This window comes from Malaclemys terrapin, chromosome 1 (genome assembly GCF_027887155.1).
Source record: "Malaclemys terrapin pileata isolate rMalTer1 chromosome 1, rMalTer1.hap1, whole genome shotgun sequence".
NCBI lineage: Eukaryota > Metazoa > Chordata > Testudines > Emydidae > Malaclemys > Malaclemys terrapin.
In genome coordinates, this window is record NC_071505.1 from 153,878,063 (window position 1) to 153,905,294 (window position 27,232).

General features: G+C 43.7%; 1 protein-coding gene across 6 annotated transcripts; it reads right to left on the reverse strand.

Annotated features, from left to right (window-relative positions):
• Window positions 1-3,522: 3,522 nt before the first annotated feature.
• SLC35A5 (solute carrier family 35 member A5) lies at window positions 3,523-27,063 on the reverse strand. 6 transcript variants are annotated; one of them, XM_054044243.1, is made up of 8 exons: window positions 26,987-27,057; window positions 25,796-25,987; window positions 21,622-21,774; window positions 19,533-19,631; window positions 13,355-13,488; window positions 8,560-8,627; window positions 7,231-8,023; window positions 3,523-5,947 (listed from the first exon to the last, which is right to left on the reverse strand). In XM_054044243.1, the coding sequence occupies exons 3-8, from the start codon at window positions 21,749-21,751 to the stop codon at window positions 5,879-5,881; spliced, it is 1,293 nt and encodes a 430-aa protein (XP_053900218.1). In that variant the 5' UTR covers window positions 21,752-21,774; window positions 25,796-25,987; window positions 26,987-27,057; the 3' UTR covers window positions 3,523-5,878. The 6 variants fall into 6 exon arrangements, with proteins under 6 accessions (XP_053900218.1, XP_053900227.1, XP_053900209.1 ...); XM_054044252.1 differs by lacking the exon at window positions 25,796-25,987 and having other exon boundaries at window positions 26,987-27,063; XM_054044234.1 differs by lacking the exon at window positions 26,987-27,057 and having other exon boundaries at window positions 25,796-26,819.
• Window positions 27,064-27,232: the final 169 nt, after the last annotated feature.

The window sequence follows — 27,232 nt, forward strand, 5'->3', positions numbered from 1 at the left end:
GACAAGGGGTGCTCCGTGCTACACACCTACTTACTCTCTCCCAGAGCAGCAATCTGGAGTCCGACTACACCCTCAACGTACTGGCCAAAAGAGCTGAGCCAGCACAGCGTGGAGGGTAGCAACTTGCACTAGCAGCAAATTATTCTCCACCACAGGAGGGGGTGAATAGGGAAGGAACAGTGGCTCCTTGACACACAATTCCTTTCCTAGGATGGCTCATCAACATGCCGAGAGACCCAATTTAATCCTAATTAAGCCTCAAAACATCCCAGTGCAATAAGCACGGGAGAGCTAAGGAGCACCTCATCCACAGCTGGGGTGGACCACTGTAGCTGATTAGCTGCACTACACAGCTGTAGAGGGCGGGAAGCATATCCACTGAAATCGAAAAGGTGGGGGGGAAATCAAACCTTATTCTGAGAAGTGTAATAAGAAAACTAACATGATGACCAACCTGAGAGATATCCATTGAAGCCTTCAGAAACCTGCACGTTGACATTAGCTTAGGGGTGTGGTTAGGGGATCTTGCCATTTGTAATAGGTTCCTCACCCAAATTGTGGTTTGATGATTCATACCTTTAACAACTGTAACCCCTTTTCTGGCTTTCCAAAAAGCTGCTCTGAATCTCTCATTCATCCTATAACAGTGTGGCACTCACCTCTTGCGAGCACCCCCTGGCTGAGTATGTGTTTGTGGTGGGTCTTCGCTGACTCAGCCCTCCGGCCAAGTCAGACACCGTCTGTCTCAGGGCCTTGTCCTGGTGGAGTCCCAGCAGCCAGCCCATAGCACCATCCACACCCCTCCAGCTCTAGCAAGAAACCGAACTCGCTCTGGCCCTGCACCTCTTCGTATACTAGCCTGCTGGGCCTGACTGGCTGCTTCCCACACAGCCGCTCTAGGCAGCTTGGAGGACGTCTCTACTGCCCTTTTCTGGGGCGGGGTGTGGCAGGAACACTAGGCCTTCCAGCAGGGGGCCTCAGGGCCTAGCCCACACCATCTCACACCCTCAGATCCCTCCAAGCACTTTCTTGTTTTGCATACAAAGAGTTTAAATAGACAGACTTACCTAAGATGGCTCAGGTCTGGGAGGGTGCTATGGTCATGTAAAAGAACCTGGATAGAAAAGTGAATCAGTGAGTCCAAGTAAACCACCTTTGACTTGATATTGGATGTGCAGGCATCTCAAGTGCTGCTGTCTTCATCTTCATGGCTCTTCATTACTGTATCCCATCTATCAATCTGCAACCATTTATCAATACCACATGGTTGTAATGCTCTTTATATAATATGGGCTGGAATAAAGCACCACAATGAGGCCCTAACCCTGAATTGCTCCCAGCTTTAGCGGTTTAAAATCAAGCATTTTAACACTGAGGTGAATTAGACATGCAATTCAGAAGCTGAGGCCTTGGCTACACTTACCAGCTAGTTCGACGGCTGGAAATCGAAGTTCTGGGTTCGACTTATCGCGTCTAGTCTGGACGCGATAAGTCGAACCCGGAAGTGCTTGCCGTCGACTGCGGTACTCCAGCTCGGCGAGAGGAGTACCGCGGAGTCGACGGGGGAGCCTGCCTGCCGCGTGTGGACCAAGGTAAGTTCGAACTAAGGTACTTCGACTTCAGCTACGTTATTCACGTAGCTGAAGTTGCGTACCTTAGTTCGAATTAGGGGGGGTAGTGTAGACCAAGCCTGACTGTTGTAGCAGTTGGAGGGGAAACACCAAGTGCAACTTGACAGGTATTGGCACAACTGGAGGTTGGATATCACACTTGATGGACCAATTAACTGATCAAGCGTGGCAGAGAGTGTACATTAATAAGCCATAGAACACATTGCCTCGTGAATTTTGGAGCACAAGTTCAAAGGCAGGATTTCCTTCAGCCCACTGAGAAACTCTGCAGCAGCACACGTGGGGACCCAGAGCCAGCTGCCTGCACTGGGAGCTGCAGTTTCCCTGTAAAGCCTGTTTGCCTTGCTCTGAATTTCTAGCTTGAAAATGGAGAGGTGCATCTGGGCACCTGTTTTGGAGTTGTGAAGTAGTGTGGGGCTGGGAGTCCCAGGTGTGTGTTTGTGTACTGGGCTCAGCCCCAGCTGTGAATTGCGGTGGCTGTCTCATCAGGAGTTTGGGGTGTATTAAGCAAAGTTGAAGTGGGTGGACTGTCAGTCTAACTTCAGAAAAGAGAAGGGGTGTGGTATTTATAGGATGCTGTCAACTCAAATTTGGCCCAGAGTTTAGTCTCTGTGAAAACTAAGTTCCTTCAACACCCAAGAATAGTATAAATCAGTGATACTCAGACCTCAGTGGTTCAGGAGCCAAATTAGCCATCAACATTACCCAAAAGAGTCACAGTAGTGTGACTTCATTGTTTCCATTTACTGTAGTATTATTCACAGTTAAACACAAGGGACTTTTTTTTTTAATACATATATAAAAAAATTAAAAAAAACCAAAACTTATCACAGTAGATAAGTTAATACCTTAGTGCAAGTTGATAACATAATTGGTCAATAACGAAAGCATCCCGATTGGTTAAAAATTAAATCACATAGTGCAGGGATCGGCAACCTTTGGCAGGCGGTCCATCAGGGAAATCCGCTGGCGGGCTGGGACTGTTTGTTTACCTGCAGCATCTGCGGGTTTGGCCGATTGCAGCTCCCACTGGCTGCGGTTCGCCGTTCCAGGCCAATGGGGGCTGTGGGAAGCAGCGTGGGCCGAGGGATGTTCTGGCCACCGCTTCCCACAGCCTCCATTGGCTTGGAATGGTGAACCATGGCCAGTGGGAGCTGCGATTGGTCAAACCAGCGGACGCTGCAGGTAAACAAATGGTCCTGGCCCGCCAGCGGATTTCCCTGATGGGCCGCGTGCCAAAGGTTGCTGATCCCTGACATAGTATTTTAATATCATGTTCTGCAAAGAGCTGCTGCTGCACACTCTGGCATAGCTTAACAATGGAGCATGGATCATTAAATAACCCTTTAAGAAATAGTTTTGTGAGGAATTATCCAGTGGTTGTTTCCACTATGAAAGATACTTCCTAGAAGGGAAAAAATTATAGCTTCTTTTCCCTACTAGTTTGACTACATTTCTTCTATTTTTTTTCCTCTTCTTTCAAGTTTACCTGAACTATATGGACCCCATTTCCCATCCCCAGATGTTCTTCTAGCAGCATTTCATCACCCAGCAGCCACTTTCAACTCACTTTACCCAGCATCTTGCATAATTATATATACCAGTGCACAGTAGGTATAAAATGCTACCAGTGTAGAGAAACCCTACATAGCTAAGAGATTATACTTAAATTGCTTACCTTACAGAAACAACCAAATGTCATTATGTACTGCACTCTCTCTCATATGCTGCAACTGTCAAATGTTCTAGGGTTGTTGAGAATACACTGTGTTGCTGTTTTTATTTAATAGCTCTAGTGGCAATGGAGAGAAAAGGAATATTGTATCTCTAGTTTGCTGCCCCCTCTATGAAACCATGAATACACCACACACCAGAAATAACTTATGATGCAATCATTTCATAATGAACTTTAATTTATTCAGGCTTGTGTCACAATTAGGCATAATAAATTACATGTAAAACAACACCTATTTACAAAGCTGTCATATACCATAGGCACCAGTACATATGAAAGCAGCAGAGTCTCACACAGAATGCAATATAAGGGTGAGTTGCTGAAATCAACAGGCCTTATTCTGTTCTCAGTTATACCAGCATACATAAGGAGGAATTCTACACAAGCCAATAGTTATCCTGGCATAAAACTGGGGTAAAGTCAGAATCTGGACCACGGTCAAACCACACATTCAAGAGCTGCACCTGTAATAGGGAATACATCCCTAACCCAAATGGTATGTTTGAGAAGACACTGTCAGGTTAAAAAAAAAAAAAAAAAAGGATGAGCCAAATTCAAAGGGGCTCTCTGATTAAGCTGGGTTTACAGGTGCTTTGTATGGCCAGTGTCAAAAAGCAGCTGAAACATATGAGTGAATCTGGCCTTCTATTTAAAAACCAAAACACAAGTGTTCTTATCTTCTTAGTAATAGCTTAGATTACTAAACACATTGAAGTGTTTGTATAGTTTTTTACTGTTCAAAGTGCTGCACAAACATTCAATAATTAATCCTCAGAACACACTTGTGAGGTAGGTAACAGTATTATATCTATATTACAAATGGGGAAACTCATTCAGGAAGCTGAAATGGCTGAGGCAAGGTGGCTAACTGAAGCAGTGGAAGAAATTAGACTCGGGAGTTGCTGAGACCGCCAGACCATGCTGCATGGAATAAAACAGATCATTTTTCAAAACTGAACAGACTTTGGATTGGAAGGGAACTCGATAGGTCATCTAGTCCAGCCCCTACACTGAGACATGACTATGTATTATCTAGACCAGTGGTCTCCAAAGTGGGGTCCGCAAGAAGATCTTTGGGGGTGCGCGGCAGGAGGAGCCTTTTTTTTTTTTTTGCTTCGTCAGCTCAGGCGGGAGTCCGAGTGGCTTTTTCAGGGGGTGTGTGGTCAAAATTTTTTTACTGATAGGGGTGCGTGATCTAAAAAGTTTGGAGACCACTGATCTAGACCACCCCACACACTAGCGCAGTTTTGTAGCATCTGGGCTGCAAACAATGCAGAAAAATGTTGGTCTAAACAGAACCCATTAATCTGATTTTTTTAATACTACAGAAATATTTCTTAGGGTTGTTTTTTTTTAAGCTTGTTTTTACAAAAACCTAAATTTGGGATCAAGTTTATCTTTTTAGATTTAAAACACTGTATTTACAGATATGGTGAAATGCACTTACAGTGAATTTGGACATAAGGTAACTACTTTTATAGTGAACTAGAATGAAAATCCCTGATGTCTTGTGATGGGCAAACTGCAATTCCAGGTAGAGTAAGAATGAAATTACTTCCCCAAAGGAAAGTATATGAACCCTCTGTTTATTTAAAAGCTTGTATTCTGAATATCAGGAAAGCTTCTCTGCCACTGTGCAACACTAATCACGTTACCAAACAAACAGAATTTATATTTATTTATTTATAATTTATTTATAATTGGGTGTAATGTTCCACAGGACACATAGGAGCAGCAGTGCCTGCAAATCACTGCAGAAATGAGGAAACTCATTCTGCAGCTGTGGAATCATCCCTTAATCAAATTGCAGAGGGGTGCACGATACCAATGAACATGTAGCCCTGGAAATAAGAATACCTAGCACTTATATAACACTTCATATCTTTAAAGAACTTTACAAATGTTAGGGGCCCATTCAATGGGACTATTCTCAACTGAATCAGGATCATGGATCTGAGGTTTACAGGATCAGGCCCTTCACCAGTGAGAAATATTATTACCCCTATACAACACTAGTGTATGATATACAAACACGTGCAATTGAGGACACTGAGTGTTCTGGATTACTATACATAATACAGCACCCATGTGACCCAAATCATTAAGCTAGGGCCAAACCTCTCTCATATACAACTTTTATTATCAGTTTATCATTGACTGCACTGGAATTAACTGCTGATTTACACTAGTGTGAGAAGAGAAAAAAACCCTTAATATACAAGGCTCGAACTGATAATTCTCTAGTTTTCCTTGTCAACTTCTGAAATCCAATGGGCTTTACTCATTTTTTCTCATCGGACATCCCAGCCCCAAACCTGGACACACCCTATTCTGATCTTGGAGCGGTGTTTTATTTGCACAACTTAAAAACACAATACACATCCTCTGGAATCACAAAACCATCCAAACAGTTTTAACTGTTGCACTTAGAAAAAAGACTATCCCATAGTTTAAAAAGATACCAACACTGTTCTCTTGGAGAATACCCAGCACTCAGTTGCACAAGCTCATGCTAGAAGGCATCTTCATCTGTATCAATGTCACTGTTTGCTTTGGTCAGTCTCTCAAGTTCCTCTCCATCCTACAGGAGCCGAAAAATGGAGGGGAAGAAGATAGTAACAGCATTAGCAAATTTTCTTCTTGTTAGTAATACTTACCCTGCAGCAGTCCAGTGACAACTGCAAAATCAAGGACCTGTACTTAAAAGCTTTTGTCCTGGGACACTAAGATCCTTGTTTAAGATACAACACATATAGCTGTTCCTGAAGGACAGTCCCTAGATATTTTTTATAGCTAAATATTTACCATTTTTCCATGGTGTCCTTCCTGAAATCTTACCAATTGCACTGTATTCAATTAATAGATGTGTCCCTTCCTATGTTGGGAAATACATAGGTGCTGAGTAACTTGTACTGTAGCTAATTAATTACATCTGCTGAAACATGCAGTGACTGATTTTACAAATGTGTGACTATATGTGTTATTTACTGTTAAATATCACTCTACAATAGCACTGTGCAGAATTCCAAGGAAACATCGACCCTCCTCTTTCTGGGATAAATGAAGTTTCCCAGGACTAAATGCAGACAGTGCCCTCTGCTGCTCACAGACCATAAATATACTATAAATACTGCAGACTTATTTCTCAGTTCACCTGAATGTGAGGTCTGGGAGCAAGCCCCTTCCCCACAAAGATTTTCCTAGATTTTAAGCATCTGGATCTTCGTTCATAGAAGAGCACAAATTATAGCAGGAGGCTGGAGGAACTGATTCATGAGGAAGAGGCAACTACCTGTTGAAAATCTTACATTAAAAACATCCTTACCTGCATTTCTTTAAAAAAAAAAAAAAAAAAAAAAATCTTACCTGAATTTCTTAAAACATCTTAGACTGTTAAAGCTGAAAAATTTTTAAATATCTACTTTATTTTCCTCCATTTATGCTGTATGTTTACTTTCTGCATTTAGCTGAACCTGGGCTGTGAAAATAGACTAGTCAATTTTCTTTGTTTATAATCAGTTCCCCAGTAGAATGCTGGGATATTTGGGTTTGATGGGGCATTTGGCTACAAATGCTAAAAGAATGTTCAAGCCAAGATGGCTGAAGGATCACCTGAGGTCAGAGCAGAGAGGTAAAGCTTCAGCCAGGCATCAGGAAACAAGAGGAAGCTACACATAGAAGTATGGAGCTAAAACAAAGATTTATTTACAAGACCGAGATTGATCTTGTGTCATTTAAATGAAAGTGACAATTTGGTTGAATTATGAGTCCAGCCACACGTGTAGTGAACTCTGAATGGTCAACTGGGTAAACAGTCTTTGAGAAAGGGAGTCAACCAGAGACACAAGCATTTCAAAGCCTTACCCCGCTGGATCGCTCCCAGATCTCACCAAGGAGTTTGTTCCTCTCCTGCTGAGTGGCATATTCCAGGCCTTGATGTTTGCTGGCATTGTAGATAAATATGGAAAGAAGCACCACAGGTGCTTCCAAGAAGAAGTCCAGAGAAGGCTTGAAGTCAAAGATGACAATGGACACAATGGTGATGATCACAGTGGTGATCTGTGCAGTCAGGACGTGGAACATGTTGTCTCGGAACTTCAGAATGAAGGCCACGGACAGCCCCAGGAAGGCAGTGACAAAAATGAGAGCTACAGAGAACACATTGTGGCCATAAAAGAAGCCACAGTACTCTATCTGCCAACGGTTCTCAGAGCGCAGGCCCAGCATCAGCCCATTGAACAGCACCCCGAAGACGTATAGCTTGCTGTTCTGCACAAATATACTTTCATTGAGCTGGTCCCCTTCCTTCAGGATCTTTTCATTATAGATGTTGGCCAAAGCAGAGATGAAACACTGCACTATTATCAGCAGATGGCCCAAGCCGAGGCGGAGAGGTTTCAATGCTCCTGCAGTGGTAGCAGTGACATTCCACTTGAAGCTGGGAAAGAACCCTGTTTCCGTACAGTTGTCTCCTCCCCAGCACTCTTCCTCCGGCCTGGTGTACTGAAGGCAGCGATTAGATGAGCTGAAAAACATGTCATGATGAAACCCGTGTGTGGCCAAGCTGTGCTGATGGCTTCCGGTCCCTGCAGTCAGGGCTATGATGGACAGGAACAAAATCAGTAGAGATGCCCACTGCACCCAGGAGAGCTGCCGTCTGCGTGGAGACAAAAAACCCCAAACCTTTAGAGTACAGGGACAGGTGTTCAGCATTTTGAAAACAAATGACACGTGGCACGGAGAAACCTCCACACCACAGGCAAACCCAGAGAGAGAGCGGGAAATCTCAGCTCCATTGAGCAGATAAAATTCCCATTAATTTCAATGGGGTGAGGATTTCCCTAGAGCTTCATCTCAGACACCAAAAGAGGCAGTGTGCTCAAGTGCCTCCCCCAGCTGCCTATGAGGAGCTCCTGCACGACTCACAATGGAGACAACATTACAATAATGATTCTATTTATCCATTACAGAAGAATGAAGGACTGAGACAAATAAGCTGAAATTTAAACTTGTGGTTCCAATTAAGCTAAGTATTTCATACCTACAGTAAAGTTAAACCACTTAGCCATTATTCACGCTTGTATGCCAAAGACTACAGAAAATACAGAGTATTCAAAATACTATAGCCCTCATGTGGAGAGAAAGAATCCACATAACTTCCCCAATGTTTTATTTGCTTTCATAGCTACTTACTTTAGCACTATCCTGAATAGGAGCGCAGTTGTTATAATGATAAAATTTGAGAATAATACAGCCATGGCCTAGAAAAAGAGGACAGGGGAAAAATTACAATCCAGACAGAATCTGACCAACAAAAAAATCAGCTCACAGTGTTCATCTATCAGAAGACCCCACAGCAAAAAGTGATCATATTGGGACAGACCTTTCACTCGGGGCGAAATTCACTCTTGCAAGGAGGAACCACACAAGATCCTAAATGCCAGTTCCACATTAATGGCTTAAGTGGTGCATAGAATCTTGCTAGGGTTTTCTGCAATGGGGCAGATTTCACCCTGGGCTAAACAGAGTTGGAAAAACTTCCACTGACTTCAGTGAGCGCTAGATCAAGAACTTTGGGCCAATAAATTTCTTTTACAGCCATGAGTTAGAATTTTAATACATAGAATATTTAGTCATTTCAATTGTGGCGTACGTTCAGATTTTTTTTTGCTGTTTGTACTCTGACATTTGAGCATTATTACAATCTCAACAGTGCACATGAAAACAGATGTATAAATCACAGTTCTACTCTGGAAAGTGACTGTGTAAAAATGGCTCCTTCCTAATCCTATTTTCTGTGAGTATCAGAGTCAGATCTACAGATTTTACTGAAAGAAAAAAAAAAGTGGAGTGCCTGCTATTTTTTACTCTGGCTAGCTGTGCATAACCAATACAGCTCCTGGAGTCTATTCTGGCTTACTCATCAACAGAATTATCAACTAGCTATCAATTACAAGACTAAGGCTTTGTCTACACTGGCATCTGAACAGCAAAACTTTTGTCTTTCAGAAGTGTTAAAAACAAACAAAAAAAACACCTCTCCCAAAAGACAAATGTTTAGTGTCGCTAAAAGCCGCGTAGTGTAGATTTAGCCTAATGCTGTTGCACAGATGTAACAGAGCATAATTTGAAGACAACGGGTCTGCACAGGTGTAACTGAAGGAAGAATTTGGTCTGCAAAATCTTCATTATTTGTGATAATGAATGGAAGGCAAGAACCCAGGGCAAGCTTGCAGCAGCATTAATTAAAACAACAACACTGTTTTATTTGGGAAATGGGAACAAATTTGATTTGGATACTTCATAAACAATGGCATTTTTCAGAGCAGAACCACACTTTAAAAAGTCTTAAGAGTCAGAAGATTCTCAATTCAGGTTCCCACGGGGATTTTCTATAATCTTAACCATGTCCTCAAAGTCATTCCAGGCTGACTTAGCTAGGAAGTAGTGGGTTCCCATTAATATGTCTGACATGCCATGACCCTAGTCTTTAAACATGAACTGCCAAGCAAAATTCAAAACTGAATTACTGCCCTCATCAACCAGGTCAAGGGATCATTGAAGACATCTGAGAATGCATCATTTATAGTACATCATTGGCACCACAGGAGCCAGTGGCCATATGAGACTTGTAGTATCTTATGTCCCAGAACAATGTTTTTCTGGTGCAACGCTAATGAATCCCGAACAGAAACAGAGGTTAAAAAGTATTTTAAAAAAATATTTTTCTGTCATATACCTCTCCTTATCTCTCAGCCTGTTTAACAAAGAGCGACAAACACAGAAATCTGGGTTTAACTTACCTTGAGTCTCTCCCTGCAGTAGACCTTTATGAAGAAAGATCTCTTCGTTACACAATAGATTTTAATCAAATATTTATATAAATAATTTCCATGTTGTGCGTATATTCTGACCTTCATGACTTATGTCTTTAAATTCACAACCCTAACTTTGCATTAATGTTGTCTTGCGTTAACCAGTAAAAGGGGCAGTTCCTTTCTATTATAATCCAGTGTATTATTTGTCAAGTAGCAGGTCACATTTTCCAGTACTGTGTTCCCATTTAATCAAAGATGCTAAGTGCAATGAATACACACAAGAGGTCAGTTAAAGTTTCCTCTGATTTTCTTGACTTGTGAAATTAAAGTCTCATTTTTAAAACTGTTACTAGACCATTAAGCATAAAATTTCCTTAGTTCTACTTTTAAAAGTAAGAAAAATATTTGACTAGATAAGTGAATCCAGAACTGACAGAGGAGGTTCTTCAAGAGATGGACTAGCAGATACAGGGACGGATACAAAATTGAAACATACGCTCCATTTACATTTTTGTTTTTGCTTTGTGGTCATCAATCAAAGTACAAACCAAAATTTTTATTATGTCCTGTCTCCAACAGCCTATGGTGCAATATCTACTGGATATTGTTTTCCAGTATTTATTTACAGATGTCCCAAGGAACAAGACAACAGGGCAGGAATCGGAGCCAAATCTACCAGAGACCACTACGCAACACATCAGATAACAGAACATGAAATTAGGGTTACCATTCGTCCGGATTTACCCGGACATGTCCTCCTTTTCGCGCTAAAAATAGCGTCCGGGGGGAATTTGTAAAGCACTCACAATGTCCGGGATTTCCCCCTCCCCCGGCAGAGTGAGCGGCTGGGAGGGCTGCAGAAAAATCCCGGGCTGGACTCCTGAGCAGCTGTAGAGGAGCCGGAGCCGCCCTGCATTCTGAGTTGGCCTCTCCTGCAACCCGGTCCGGCAGCACTGTGCAGGGCCAGGGACCGGGTTTTGTTGTGCTGGGGAGCTCAGCCACGTGTCTGGCTCGGCTCGCACAGAGCCCAACACCCTGTTCTGAGCAGCAGGGTAAGGGGGACCGGGGGCAGGAAGGTTCTGGAGGGGGCAGTCAAGAAACGGGGGGGGGGGCTTTTGGGGGGGGGTGGAGAAAGTTTTGGGCAGTCAGGGTACAGGTAGGGGGTAGGGTCCTGGGGGGCAGTTGGGGGGGGTCTTAGGAGGGGGCAGTTAGGGGACAAGGAACAGGGAGGCTTAGGGGTGGGGTTCTGGAGGGCAGTTAGGAGCAGGGGTCCCAGGAAGGGGCAGTCAGAGGACAAGGAGCAGGGGGGTGGGGAGCTGGGAGTTCGGGGGGGGGGCTGTCAGGGGGCAGGAGTGCGGAGAGGGATCGGAGCAGTCAGGGGACAGGGAGCAGAGGGGTTTAGATGGGTTGGGAGTTCGGGGGGGGCTGTCAGGGGGTGGGGAGTGGTTGGATGGGGCATGGGAGTCCCAGGGGTCTGTCTGGGGGTGGGGGTGTGGATAAGGGTTGGGGCAGTCAGGGGACAAGAGGCAGGGAGGCTTAGATAGGGAGTGGAGTCCTGGGGGGCAGTTAGGGGCAGGGGTCCCAGGAGGGGGCAGTCAGGGGACAAGGAACGGGGGGAGGGTTGGGGGTTCTGGGGGGGCAGGAAGTGGGAGGGGCAGGGGCGGGGCTCCTCCCGTCCTCTTTTTTGCTTGCTGAAATATGGTAACCCTAATGAAATCATATTTACAAGTCACATTAAATAATTAAGAACAGCCACTGCTCCAAGCATAGAGCCCTCGGTATTTCAGGCAGTCACTCATTCAAGTACTAGTAAGACCCATACCTACTTAGTTTTTAAAATCACATGAGACAAGGCTTACATGCATCTTCTTTCATGCAACTAGCTACTGTCTCTTCAATTGCAGCTTATCATGCCTTCCAGAATTTATTCAGCCCAGGATGCACTTAAATATCGGAAATGTTATTATTCATTCTTGTTTTACCATTATAGCACTACAATTTTAATAAACCTCTATGAAATATACCAGATCGAAAGTTAAAGAAAAAATTATATAATGGAAATGGAGGGTTTTGAACAGCGTTCGCTCTAAGGGAAGAAATACAAATTACTAGTGTGTGTACAAGCTTGCTGTATGATCTTTATAAAAGATCCCCTCAACCAAAAGCCAAGTTGCTTATTTAAGAAAATGACTGCATGTAGACGTAATCTTTCAAACATTAGATTCTGTAATTATTCAGGGCATTATATCTGTGCTCACCTTTCAAAAGTTACTAAAGCAGTGCATATGTTATTTTAAATCACCCAGACCTTTTTTCCCCTAAAACCAGATGTTTGCAAACCAGGCAAAAGCAACAGTCCTGTTGACTACAGCTGTCCATGCCAGAAATTTGAGCCTTAAAGGACAATTTTTTGAGATAGCCTGAGAGTGAAAATAAAGGTTTAGATTGAGTTTAACTATAGTTTCTCTAGTGTCATGATAAATATATTGAGAATTCCCTGTTATTTTATAGTCAACACTAATAAAACTTGAACCAAAAAAAAAAAATCATCCCAGGCTTAAAATGAAGATCACAATTTTTCTGAACATTTGTAGATTGATTCCAGGTTCTGTGAATAAAAGCAGCAAATGTCAGTCACACTGGATACTAGCTCAGGTACGGGAGGTAATTAAATGCAAAAAAAATCAGCATCCAACACTCTTTCCACCTCCTCTTCCTCTCATTTTTGGGGTTTGATCATAATGGTATCGATGCAAAATAGAAGAAAGCAAAATACAAAAGTGACTGAATGAAGTCATTCATATAAAGACATTAATGGTAGGAGCTGTATAGGGGATGGGACTCAAAATCCCCCCTTCAAATCAAACAGATATGCTGAGCTCAAGAAAGGAGAAGGAAGGACCATCACTTGCATCACTTTGAAGCCATTCAACGCTACCTCTAAATCAGAAAGGAAGTAGATAATTCAGAAAGATTCTCTCTCAACTGGAAGCTACAAAACAGGATCTGATGGGCAGGTGGATGGAAGGGATTAATAGAAACAGTCCTTGTGTACAGGGCAGCCTTAGACAGATCAACTGCAGGACCATGAAACCCCAACTAGCAAACCTCCAACAAGAGAGAGACTTGCATCATTTCAATGCTATTTTATTTGGTCTGTGTATACTTACTGGTTGGAGGTAGGACAATACATAGAAAACAATCAGGTTATCCAAAAAGTACAGAAAGGCCGGAACTGACCACTTCATGTAGCTATAAAACTCCCTCCATGAGGTGCATCCAAAGTCACTATATGAACGTCCCTCTAAAAGAAAAGGAAAAAAAAAAATCAGTCAGTAAAATGAACTTGATTAGAATGATAAAAATCTGTGTAAAAGACTTTCCATGTTAATGGAAGTGTGTTTTAATCCCCATTTGACAGGACAGCAATTGCTTTTTTTGGTTTGTTTTAAAGCAAATGTAGCATTTGATGAATGGTGTCAGAATGACAGCCCTGGAGACCTTAGTCTTCCATTAATCCACAGGAGATACAACACAAGCAGAGGCTAGCTTCCCCATACTCTCGTCAATCTGCCTTAACCAAGAACCTAAAGCAACAACCTCTAAGGAGAGGCGTTCAATCTCAACGGTCATTTGGTCTTCTGCCTCAGCAGAGAGACCATCAACAAGGCTGGTGGTCCTTTTGCACAATACTCAGTAGGAACTAGGATAAGACCACCCTTCATTATTGATGCCTAAAGAATGACAGTCAGATAGAAATTACTTTTGCTGACTACTGAGCATGCCTAGATTTGAAACAATAGCCTAGATGTAAGAGACCTGCATATGTAGCACCCAAAGTACAGTAGCATTTTACAGACAAAAAGACAGTCCCTGTTCTCAGAGTTTACAATCTAAATGAAGACATGACATAAGACCAGGCAAAACAGAAGGTGAGCAAGGGGAGAAGATGCACGATTACACATGGTTTGTAAGCTCTTTGTGGCAGGGATCACTTTTTTGTTCTAGGTTTTTATAGAACCTAGCATGCTGGGATCCTGGTCCATGACGGGGGTGCCTATGTGCTACGGTAATACAAATAAAAAAAGAATAATAATTACATGTGCTTAAATGTTCAGGGGATGTGTGTCTTAAAACATAATGTAATATTAAATGTGAATAGCAGTGAGGATGCGGATGAGAGGAATAGGAAGAAAGATGTGTTTAAAGGCTCAAAAGGATAAGGAAAGGGGAAGAAGGTGAAGGGGGAAATTTAGGTGGGAATGGGCTGACTAGTTTCAGCTTCCCTTCAAACTATATTAAATTTGAGGGGAGAAAGTTTGGAAGATAAATGTACCCTTAGCATTCTCAATCAATAGTCTTTGAATGCAGGTGTGCGTCATTTCTTCTCCTCGATCTGACTACACTTTATTCCCAAAGCAAAGAATTAAATTGCTTAGTAAAAGTTTGTAAAGCACTTTGGAATGACAGGTGCTCTGTCCAGGAAATATACTGAAGGAGCAAAACAGCAGTATCAAACATAAGAACATACATAAGAATGGCCATACTGGGTCAGACCAAAGGTCCATCCAGCCCAGTATCCTGCCTACCGACAGTGGCCAATGCCAGGTGTCCCAGAGGGAGTGAACCTAACAGGTAATGATTAAGTGATCTCTCTCCTGCCATCCATCTCCACCCTCTGACAAACAGGGGCTAGCGACACCATTCCTTACCCATCCTGGCTAATAGCCATTAATGGACTTAACCTCCATGAATTTATCTAGTTCTCTTTTAAACCTTGTTATAGTCCTAGCCTTCACAACCTCCTCAGGCAAGGAGTTCCACACGTTGACTGTGCGCTGTGTGAAGAGGAATGTCCTTTTATTTGTTTTAAACCTGCTGCCCATTAATTTCATTTGGTGGCCCCTAGTTCTTATATTATGGGAACAAGTAAATAACTTTTCCTTATTCACTTTCTCCACACCACTCATTTTATATACCTCTATCATATTCCCCCTTAGTCTCCTCTTTTCCAAGCTGAAAAGTCTGAGCCTCTTTAATCTCTCCTGTTCCAGACCCCTGATCATTTTAGTTGCCCTTCTCTGAACCTTTTCTAATGCCAGTATATCTTTTTTGACATGAGACCACCACATCTGTATGTAGTATTCAAGATGTGGGCATACCATGGATTTATATAAGGGCAATAAGATAGGGATAGCGAATAAGATGGAGACTTTTTTAATGATTCCTAACATCCTGTTTGCTTTTTTGACTGCCACTGCACACTGCGTGGTCGTCTTCAGAGAACTATACAGGATGACTCCAAGATCTCTTTCCTGATTGGTTGTAGCTAAATTAGCCCCCCATCATGTTGTATGTATAGTAACATGCAGTAGGTAGAAAACCTTCACCATCAGGGAGATGGATTGGATGACCTAATATGTCTTTCCACCTCTAGATCATCATCAGCGTGGATACTTGCCCATAAAGACTTTACTCCTTTAAACGTGAACTTTAAAAAACAGCATTTATTTGCTGAGCACATGGCAAAGGACACACATGCACAAGGCACTGGCATGTGTCATCCTCATCTTCTGTGACTGGGAAGCTGGAAATTCTACTCAGCTGATGCTGGTTGGTAGTGACATACCAACTACACTGTCCAGGCTGATAGCCCAACTCTTTCATGTGTGAACCTTCAAGTAAATACATGTAGCAGACATGTCACAGTGGCTTCTGGTTAAAAAAAGGAACTGATTGTTATATATATTTTGATACATAGTTGATTACGAGGGAAAAGGTCAACCTACTACAGTTAGGAAATCAACCTATTTTGGAAGACAGGCCAGTTTTATCTACCCCTTTCATACAATACCTTGTTGGGTGCTACAGTCATGCGTGGAAAAAATAATATCCAGTTTAGTTTGTTTTTGAAAACACGGGCTGTGCACTGTATTTATGATCTACCTGAACTTGGCTTTTTCATTAACATTTGTGGAAACCAGTATTTCACTCAAGTTCCTTTTCAGTCTCTATTACAAAATGGTTGAAGTCCCACAAGGTTGTCGTTCTCTCCTGTACAAAAGTATCAGTCTTCTACTATTTTGCTTTATGAAATGGTGAGGTTAACCACTGATCTTTTTCACTTTATGAAGAAGCTACAGAGAGGTTGGGTGGAAAAGAAGGAACTACAATCAACAAAAATATACTATTCTCTTGTGCCTTTCCTACGAGTCTCTCCAAGTGCTTTATAAACATTAAACAAGCCTTACAAAACTTACACTGGAAAAACCGGAGAACAAAGTAGTTAAGGGATTTGTTCAAAGTATACAGTGATGGAGCCAAGGAGCAGAACAAGAAATTCTTGTTTCCAATTCTACACTTGAACCACAGGACCACTCCCTTCTTTCTAAGGTTGAAGAATACTGTATCTAACAAACTACAGGGAGAATTTTGCTAGACAGAATATAGTTACCTAAAATGAAATTCAGGCAGATCACCATAAAATCTTTAATGACCACAACTGATCAGAAACTGATGTCTCATCTGAAAAAAAAAAAAAAGGTACCCCAAGCAGCATGCACTGTGCTGGGACATTGAATCAGCACCAGCTCAGAAGGAAGAGTATAGCCTACTGAATCGCTGAGACACAGAGGCTGCTTGGCAAAGGGTCCCCTGTTCTTTGCAAACAACTCACCTCAGACCTGACAAACTCACTACAGCAAACATGTTTTGCAGGATAATGATCCATAAATAGTAATATATAAGGTATCTATGGAAAGCTTGTAACTTGTCAAGATTCATAACCATTGCAAGATGCATGTATGGGCAATATTTAAGGAACAATGTAGTTATACTGAAAGTATGCTTTATGGACTTGGAGCAGAAGTAAGTCACCAGGGGATAATGTATCTCTGTGATGGCTCATTCAAACAGGAAGGAGATGTCACCCCCTGTCCTGGTTAGACAGTGATGAAGGCTCAATTGTCTAGCCTTGCTCCCTTCTCAAGATTTTCAATGGAAAACCATCGGAGGCAACTGCAAACTATCGAAACCACTTGGAGGTAAAAAAGAAACACTACAACAGACAGAGAATTACCCTGCCTATGAATAGAGACAAAAGATTGTTTCAGTACAAAACAGAGCATGGAGAGATACTCTATATACTTACACTGAGGAGGAAACATCTTGAGGCGCAGGAATGTTCTCATGAAAAATTGGATCCTGGTCTGTGAAGCCAGCCAGATCTGCCACAGACTGTACATTTTTGGGGGGTGAGTGGGGGGGGGGACCTACTTTTTTAGATAGGAAAGGTAATTATTAATGAACATAGACCCAGGTTCATCCTTTAGGATTTTGCTTTGTATTTTAACCATTTGTTTCCACCACTCTCTCATTTCCAGTGGAACATCTATTCTTTCTTAATCTTCTTTTAAGTGCTCATAAGTGCTGTGCATTATATAGAGGAGAGGATTTAAGGTAAAACTAGTAAACTGCAGTACACTGTGCCTTTGGGGGCAGCGGATCTGGGATTTCTGACAGTAGCTAGTGTCGGGCTGGATATCACAGGGGAACTCTTGAAGGGATTCAGGGACCAGGATGCACCTACTGTTAATCTGAAAGGTAAAGACAGGACTGGCATAGCTCAGAGGAGAGTGCTTCAGTGGCTGACAGGCTGGTGTTAGGGAGCTGATGCCCAGCAAGGCACAGGCAAGACTCCCTCATGCTGGAGGCAGAGGGTAATAAGATGACTCTCAGTCCTGGGTATCCCGAGAACCATAAGAGTCGCCATCAGCACTTTTTACAGCATTAGGTAACCAAGCCTGACCCTGGCTTAGCTTATAAGATCTGAAGAGATCACAGACCCAGGGCTTGTCTTCACTTCAGAGTTAACTCAAGTTATAACTTGAGTGTTGCCCCTAGCTCTAGTCCTGTCCATACACAAAAACCCTTCACTACAGTATGATGGTGCTTTTCACTTGAGTTGACTGCCTGTCGGGGTGTACAGATCAGGGTGGATAAAAATCAATGATTTAAAAAAAAAATCGTATTTTTTTTTATTAAATGCTTTTTGAGGGGAAAAAAACTTATCTAAAGAGTTTTAATTAAGAAACATTATAGCTCACAGATATCTCATCATGGAATAGGGATTATAAATTCTAATTCTATAGTATGACACAATACATTCATGTAATGTTTAAGAAAAGTTTTGTAAATGAGTTCCAATAGTTCATGGATTAGGGACCCAATCTTATGTGGTTCAAGGGGCTAATCTTTCTATCTACCCAATTGGACTCAGTGCTCAGTCTAGAAGATAGCATCAGAGATGCTTAGTTTTGCAGTTCTCAAACTGTGGATTTGTGTCTCCAGAGATATGCTTGTTAACAGCAAAAATGTTTTTAAATAAATAAATAAATACATAGAAGTGAGAAATAACAGACCTATTGTCCCTCTGCAAATTTGTGTACGCAGAGTCAATCCCTTACCTCTCTCTAAAAGATCTGGACAAGGAGAAGTCTGGAGATAAATGTGAGAAGGGAGGGACAGGCAGTAGAAACGAAAGTGAAATTGTTTGAGCAGCATATTCCAAAAGTCTTGAGGTCTTTCTGAGTGTAGCCTTCATTGATTTGAGATCTACCATACCATTCTCTCACTAGAAGGGAAAAACCTATAATGGCAGCAGGCCATAAAAGAGACCCAGTTTGGGAATAAGAACCGTTCAAGAAATATATGTTGGCTGATGATGTTTTAAAGAAAGTCACACCAGTGAACTGGTGGAAGTCACTTAACCACTTGGATTCAGAGACTGTTGAAGTGATAATCTCACTTTTAACAGCAGTAGCTTCTTCTGCTGGTGTAGAAAGAATATTTTCTTCTTTTGGACTAATTCATTCCAAATTGAGAAATCGTTTGAGACCTGAAAAAGCAGGAAAGCTTGTTTTTCTTTTCCAGATTATGAACAAACAGGAAAATTAAGGTGAAGACGACTGAGTTTACTGCATAAGCCAATATTTTATGTTTCTCATGTTGACCTTACTGACATAGTCTATTTAATTTTTTTGTTGTTTTTTTAAATATTTATCTATTTTAGTTAAAAATAATTTTAACAAAAACAAACCTGATTTTAAAAAACTTGAATGTTTAACTAAATTCAAAAATTCATATGCTTGTTTTGTAAAAATATGTTTGCTGTTGAAGAAAAGAATCCAGAATACATAAAGTTGTTTTAGTTAAATAAAACAATTTAAATGTCTGTCTGGTGATGTTCTCCTCCTAATACAGCATGGCAAGAATCCATCATACAAAAGCAGAGGAATTTAAAGTATAAGGTGAACATTTCCTAACAGATTTTTAGCCATATGAACTTACCTTTTGTTGTTATCCAGAGTGCCACTGTCATACATAGCACCAGTTTAACTAGCTCTGAGCACACATTCACAGTTGCAGGAAGGTAATCGTATTTGTTATCTGTGAAATTCAGCAAAATTATTATAGCAAATAAACATTCTTACTCATCCAACTTTTCCAATCACATTTAGAGCAACAGAAAGAGCACAACAATTCCATGATAATCGCTTAAACACATCCATTAAGAAGTTTGGGCCAGGTTCCATAAACAACGCACACTTTGTAAGTTAAGGTTATGTTCATGACTTTAATTATAAATAATCCATATTTTCAATGGCACACAACTTCTTGAACATTTCACTTTCCAGGCTGAAGTTTTCCATGCTTAGTTTCAAGCTCATAAGTTTGAATTCTTCAGTAAAGGTTGAGTATAATTAGTTCAGCCATTATAGAGTGCTACTGAAAGATGAAAAATCATACTTTTCCAATTTAATTAAATTTGAGCTTTTTTTTTTTTTTTTTTGCTCACACAAAACAAAACTGACAATTTTACAAGTTTGAGGTTGTTAAGTTGGCTAACCCTTCTTCAAGGATTAGGACCTTTCATTGTTAGCCAGAATTATTGTAAGTATTTCAAATCTGTTTCACACATATTCTATCAGTTTTTACTAAAATTGGCAGCCACAATACTATATAGTAACAAAAGGCCTGATCATGAAAGACTGACTTCTGTGGGAGTTGAGGGCATAGCACCTTCCAATATCAGGCACATCAGGGCTAAATAAAAGGTTTTCAGCATAGAAAAAACTCTCTTTGCTGACAGATTCCAATGCACAATAACAACAACAACTAAGTCTTATATCACTCTTGTCATCAGTAGATCTGAAAGTGCTTTAAATGAAAGAGGTGCCATACCCCCATTTTACAGATGGGGAAACAGAAGCACAGACTTGCCCAAGGTTACCCAGCAGATCAGTGGCAGAATGAGGAATAGAATCCAGGTCTCCTGAGTCCAGTGCTCTATCCACTAGATCAGGGGTTCTCATAACAATTTTTTTGGTGGCCTCAGAGTGCGGCCACCAGCAAGAGTTGGTGAAAATTTTTCCTAAAATACTTAATTAACTTTAGGAAAAACAAATAAATATGCAAAGGTACATGTCCAAATCATTGCAATCTATCTATGTGGGGTGTTTTCTTTTTATAGACTCAATAATAAAAATGGTGTACAGTTGTTTCTATTCTTTTTGGACCTAAACAGAATAGAAACACAAATAAGGTGTTTTGAATGTTCTTGTCATTTTTCTTATTGTTTCTGTTGCTTTTTTTGGTTGCCTTTTTTTTTTTAGACTTGCTAGCTACTAAGTGTGCTGTGAAAAGTGATATTAACAAACATACAATATCACTTTTCACAACAGACTTACTCAGCCCCGGCAAGCAAGCCCTGGGACAAATTAAGCCTTGGATGGGGAGGTAGGTACAGAGGCAGCAGGGGCCAGGGGTGATGGGGCACTGGGAGAGGCAGCGGGGGGCAGAGGTGATGGGGGTGGAGGATGAGCTTAGGGTCAGAGCCCATCACCACGCAGCCAGGGAATGGAGCCCAAAACCACACGCCCAGGGGACAGAGCCCGAAGCCCCGTGGCTAAAGCCTGCCACCCGAGGGCTAAAGCCCGATCCCACTCTCCCTGGGAAGGTGGGGAACTCATTGGCTGCCTGTTCCTCCAGCTTGTCTCTCTTTGGAGGGAGGCAGGTCCCAACCACTCCTGGTGGCCCCTGGGGAGGGGCTGCTGCTTTGCGCCTGCCCTGCCCCCTCTCATCCCAAATCACCGCCCAGGAGGCTGTGGCCGCAAGAAAAGCCCCTGGTGGCCGCATTTGAGAAACACTTCGCTAGACCACACTGCTCCCCCAGAAACAGATTCTGTATTAAAACATTTATGCTCCTAACAAACCTGCAGGTGAAAGGCAAGGATAAACACACTGCTCGAATGGGACATCAAACCTAGTAAATATATTTGCAATAGAGTGGTTTAATCTCAGCATCTACATTGTCTTACCCCAAGTAGAAAACTAATTTCTGCAGGTAATACATTTTATATTAAACATCCAACCTTACCTTCATTGGCGGAATACTTCATCAGGAGAATACGACTTGAACCCAAGGTAACAAATGCTCCTCCTAGCAGGAATGTGTACAAGGCTGACTTGGAGCACCATAGAGATGGGCTGCAGCACGTGGTCTCCATTCTGCTGTCTGGCTGTCAATGCCCTTTGGACAACAAAACGAAAATATCTTGTACACGTATTTTCAGACACTGATAACAGATATCTAAGCACACGATTTTATTGCTTTCTGGAGCCCTACCATAGTTTCATTCTATTGCTGCTTTGGAAAAATCTCTGAGCAGCAGCAAAAGAGATACACAACATGCACTGAATGCTCCAGTGGAAGACCCAAAAAAGCAATGCTGGGAGAAGGATGTATTTGTACAATGCTGAATAACTACTGGGGTTAAACAAATGGCATAGTCTTGGTATCTATCTATTCTTTTATGACGTCTCACATTTTAAAAAACAATCTTGTTTCTACTGTTGGCAATTTGCTATGTCTCATGTGCTGAAACAGGATCTCATTCATTTCCATAGAGTCCAACGATAGTAGTCCAAACCCCTACACAAACCTCTCAGTCTTACTAAACAGCATATATTAACATCATCAAGACTTATGTTTACTATAATTCAGTTACCTGAAGCACTGAAATTAGTAAACAAGAATGCAATCAGAAACCCGCTCCTATTTCTTATTGGTGCTGCTAAGACAAAGAGCAGGAGAAGCCCCAAACTTTGTTTCACTAAGGGCTGGTCTATACTACGAGATTAGGTCGAATTTAGCCACTTTAGGTCAATTTTATAAGCAATGCGGCTACACAACCAACCCCTTCCGTTGCCCTAAAGGGCTCTTAAAATCGACTGCTGTACTCCTCCCCGACGAGGGGAGTAGCGCTAAAATCAACCTTCTTGGGTCGAATTTGGGGTAGTGCAGACACAGTGTTGTGCAATTAGACAGTATTGGCCTCCAGGAGCTATCCCAGAGTGCTCCAATGTGACCGCTCTGGATAGCACTTTGAACTCCGATGCGCTAGCCAGGTACACAGGAAAAGCCCTGGGAAAATTAGAATTTCATTTCCTGTTTGGTCAGCATGGCGAGCTCAGCAGCACAGGTGACCATGCAGTCCCCCCAGAATCACAAACGAGCTCCAGCATGGAGCGAACGGGAGACACTGGATCTGATTGCTGTATGGGGAGAAGAATCTGTGCAGGCAGAACTCCGATCAAAAAGAAGAAATGCAAATATATCTATGTCAAAATCGCACAGGGCATGGTGGAGAGAGGCTACACCAGGGACACACAGCAGTGCCACGTGAAAGTTAAGGAGCTCAGGCAAGCCTAGTACAAGACAAAGGAGGCAAACAGACGCTCCAGATCAGAGCCCCACACGTCGCTTCTGTGATCAGCTGCATGCCATTCTAGGGGGGGGGGGCCTACCAGTACCCCACCACTGTCCATGAACACCTGCAAGGGGGGAGTCTCATGCAACATGGAGGAGGATTTTGTCAAGGAGGAGGAGAATGCGCAGCAGGCAAGGGGAGAATCCGTTCTCCCCGGCAGCCAGAAACTTTTCATCACTCTGGAGCCAATACTCTCCCAAGGCGAGATCCCAGACCCTGAAGGTGGAGAAAGCACCTCTAGTGAGTGCACATTTGTAACTAAACTACAGGGGTTAAAAGCAATTGTGTTTAATGTTTGATTTGCCCTGAAGAATTGGGATACATTCATGGCCAGTACAGCTACTGGAAAAGTCTGTTAACATGTCTGGAGATGGAGGGGAATCCTCCAGGGACATCTCCATGAAGCTCTCCTGGATGTATTCTGAAAGCCTTTGCAGGTTTCTGGGCAGGGCTGCCTTATTTCTTCCTCCACGGTAGGACACTTTACCATGCCAAGCCAGTAGCAAGTGGTCTGGAATCATTGCAGCACAAAGCATGGCAGCAAATGGCCCTGGGTTTTGGTCGCATTCATGCAACATTCGATCTTTATCTTTCTGTGACAGCCTCAGGAGAGTGATATCATTCATGGTCACCTGGTTGAAACAGGGGAAGTTTTGTAAGTGAACAGTAAAAGGACCGCATTCATGCTGGGCTGTTTGCACTTGGCTAAAATGGATCATCCTGGAGAATAGCCACACAGTGGGGGGAGGGGTGTGCTGCACAGCCACCCCAAAACCTCAGCCCCTCCTTTTAAATGGCAAACGCAATTGGCATTGCTTGCTATGGAAAAGGAGGGTGCTGCAGTTTGAAACCATTCTCACATGTTATGAAGGCAGAAGCCAACCCTGCATACCCTTTGGCTTACCATGGCTGCCCGGAAACTGAATTCTGTTGCCCAGCCGTGTGTGATGTGTCACCATACCAGCAGGCGCTCATTATAAAAGGCAAAATGTGACCTTGTACCTTAAGTACACGTGCTGTCTGCTGTGAATTGTTTGATTCACTATGAAAGAGTCTCCATTTTGTTCTCAGAAATGTATCTTCTTAAATTTTACTCTCCCTTTTTACCCCCCCTGCAGGTGCAAATGTTCCCTTATCATCTCCATCCCTGAGGTTATCGCAGATCAGAAGGCGAAAAAAATGCACTCACAATTACGTATTTTCTGAGCTCATGCAATCCTCTCGGACTGATAGGGCACAGCTGAATGCATGGAAGCATTCAGTGGCGGAGGCCAGGAAAGCATTCAGTGAGCATGATCAGAACATGCAGGAGGAAATGCTGAGGCTAATGGGGGAGCAAACAGACATGATCAGACGTCTGGTGGAGCTGCAGGAAAGGCAACAAGAGCACAGACCGCCGCTGCATCCATTGTATAACCGCCTTCCCTCCTTGCCAAGTTCCATATCCTCCTCACCCAGACGCCCAAGAACGCGGAGGGGGAGGCTCCAGTCACCCAGCCACTCCACTCCAGAGGACGGCCCAAGCAACAGAATGCTGTCATTCAAACAGCTTTGATTTGTAGTGTGGCTGCAATAAGCAATGTGGCCTCGTCCTTCCCACCTCCTCCACCGCACCTGGGCTACCTTGTCAGTGATCTCACTTTTTTTAAAATAAATAAAGAATGCACGGATTCAAAACAATAGGGACTTTATTTCCTTTGCCAGCTGTGGTCGGAGGGGTGGAGGGGGAGAGAGATTGGCTTACAGGGAAGTACATTCAACAAAGGGGGTGGTTTTGCATCTGTCACACCGTAGCCTGGCCAGTCATTAAACTGTTTTTCAAAGCCTCTCTTGATGCGCAGTGCTCCTAGCTGTGCTCTTCTAATCGCCCTCGTGTCTAACTGTTCAAAATTGGCTGCCAGGTGATTTGCCTCAACCTCCCACACTGCCATAAACATTTCCCCCTTACTCTCTCAGATATTATGGAGCACACAGCAAGCTGCAATAACAATGGGAATGCTGGTTGCACTGAGGTCTAACCGAGTCAGCAAACAGCACCAGCAGGCTTTTAAATGTCCAAAGAACTTAACTGCACTTGCCCAGCCTATAGCTGAACTGCTCCTTACTACTGTTCAGGCTGCCTGTGTACGGCTTCATGAGCCATGGGAGCAAGGGGTAGGCTGGGTCCCCAAGGATAACTATTGGCATTTCAACATCCCCAACGGTAATTTTCTGGTCTGGGAAGTAAATCCCTCCTTGCAGCTTTTCGAATAGCTCGGAGTTCCTAAAGATGCAAGCATCATGCACCTTTGCCGACCATCCCACGTTGATGTTGGTGAAACGTTCCTTGTGATCCACCAGTGCTTGCAGCACCATTGAGAAGTACCCCTCGCGGTTTATGTATTGGTTGGCAAGGTAGTCCGGTGCCAAGATAGGGATATGCGTTCCATCTATCGCCCCACCAGAGTTAGGGAACCCCACTGCAGCAAAGCTATCCAGTATGACCTGCATATTTCCCAGACTCACTACCCTTGCTAGCAGAAGGTTAGTGATTACCTTGGCTACCTTTATCACAGCAGCCCCCATGGTAGATTTGTCCATTCCGAATTGATTCCCAACTGACCAGTAGCAGTCAGGCATTGCAAGCTTCCACAGGACTATCGCCACTCGCTTCTCAAGCGTGAGGGCAGGTCTCATCTTGGTATTCCTGCGCTTCAGGGCAGGGGAAAGCAACTCACATAGTCCCATGAAAGTGGCCTTACACATGCAAAAGTTTCGCAGCCACTGGGAACCATCTCATACCTGCAACAATATGTGGTCCCACCAGTCTGTGCTTGTTTGCCGGGACCAGAATCGGCGTTCCACTGTATCAACCAGCCCCACTGCCGTCATGATATCCCAACTGCCACATCCTATGCATTCAGGAACGTCTGCGTCCATGTCCTCCTCACAATCATCCTCGTGCTGGCAGCTCCTAGCCAAGTTCTGCACATACTGCAGAATAATGCGGGAGGTGTTTACAACACTCACAACAGCAGTGCTGAGCTGAGTGGGCTCCATGCTTGCCTTGTTATGGCATCTGCATGGGTAACCCAGGAAAAAAGGTGCGGAACGATTGTTTGCCGTTGCTTTCAAGGAGAGAGGGAGGGAAGACTGACAACATGTACCCAAAACCACCCGTGACAATGTTTTTGCCCCATCAGGCACTGAGAGCTTAACCCAGCATTCCAATGGGCAGCGGGGACTGTGGGATAGCTACCCACAGTGCATCACTCTACGAGTCGATGCTAGTCACAGTATTGAAGACGCACTCTGCCGACCTACAGTGCTTAGTGGGTACATACACGATCAACTGTATAAACTCGTTTTCTAAAGATTAACTTCTGTAAAATCGACCTAATTTTCTAGCGCAGACATGCCCTGAGAGCCAAGCTGGCAAATTGCCTGGAGACCGATGGGCTGAATCAAGTGTCAGTACAGAAGAGGCTGCAGGTGCCCAGAAACCGTAGGCACAAAGACGTGGCATGTGCAGCTGCCCGGCCCGGTGTTTATCCTAGAAAGCTGCTCCCGGGGGCCGCCCTGCTGCAGTACAGACGGGAGAGGCCGCCGGCAGCACGGCCACCCGCACGGGGCCGCCTCTGACGGGGAGCAGTAAATACCCAGGCTGGTGCTAGAGAGGGGCGCGCTGGGCACGGGATGCCCCGACATGCCGCCGGCGCAGATCGCCGCGGCCCGAAGCCAGAGACGCTTCCCGCGTGAGACCCGGGCCAGGGCAGCCGCGCCGGGTCCCGCTCCGGGCAGCGGCGTTGCTCGGGGCTGATGCGGGCCCCGCGCTCGCTCCCAGGCCGAGGCAGCCCCGCCTCAGAGAGCGCCGCTCCCCGGGCTTCCGCGCCGGCCCCGCCGCCACCACGACGCCGCATCGCGGGCCCCTCGGCGCGGGGCAGCGAGCGACACGCGCCCTGACAGCTCCCAGACTCCGCCCCCCCAGCTCACCAGGCGGCAGCGGCTCCCCCATCCAGCATCACCGCTCGCGCACGCCCCTTGCCGATTAGTCACGTGTTAGGGAGCGCTCCATACAGTCATGTGATCTCTTCCCCGTGCATTATCCGGCCCCTCATTCTACGCGTGCGCGCAGGGAACTGGCCCTTCACGTGCGCATGCGCGTTCTGGGCTCTAGCCGGCAATCTGCCGAGCAAGCATAAAGCTGTGAGCGGAGCTTTGCCCTCTCTAGACTTCTGT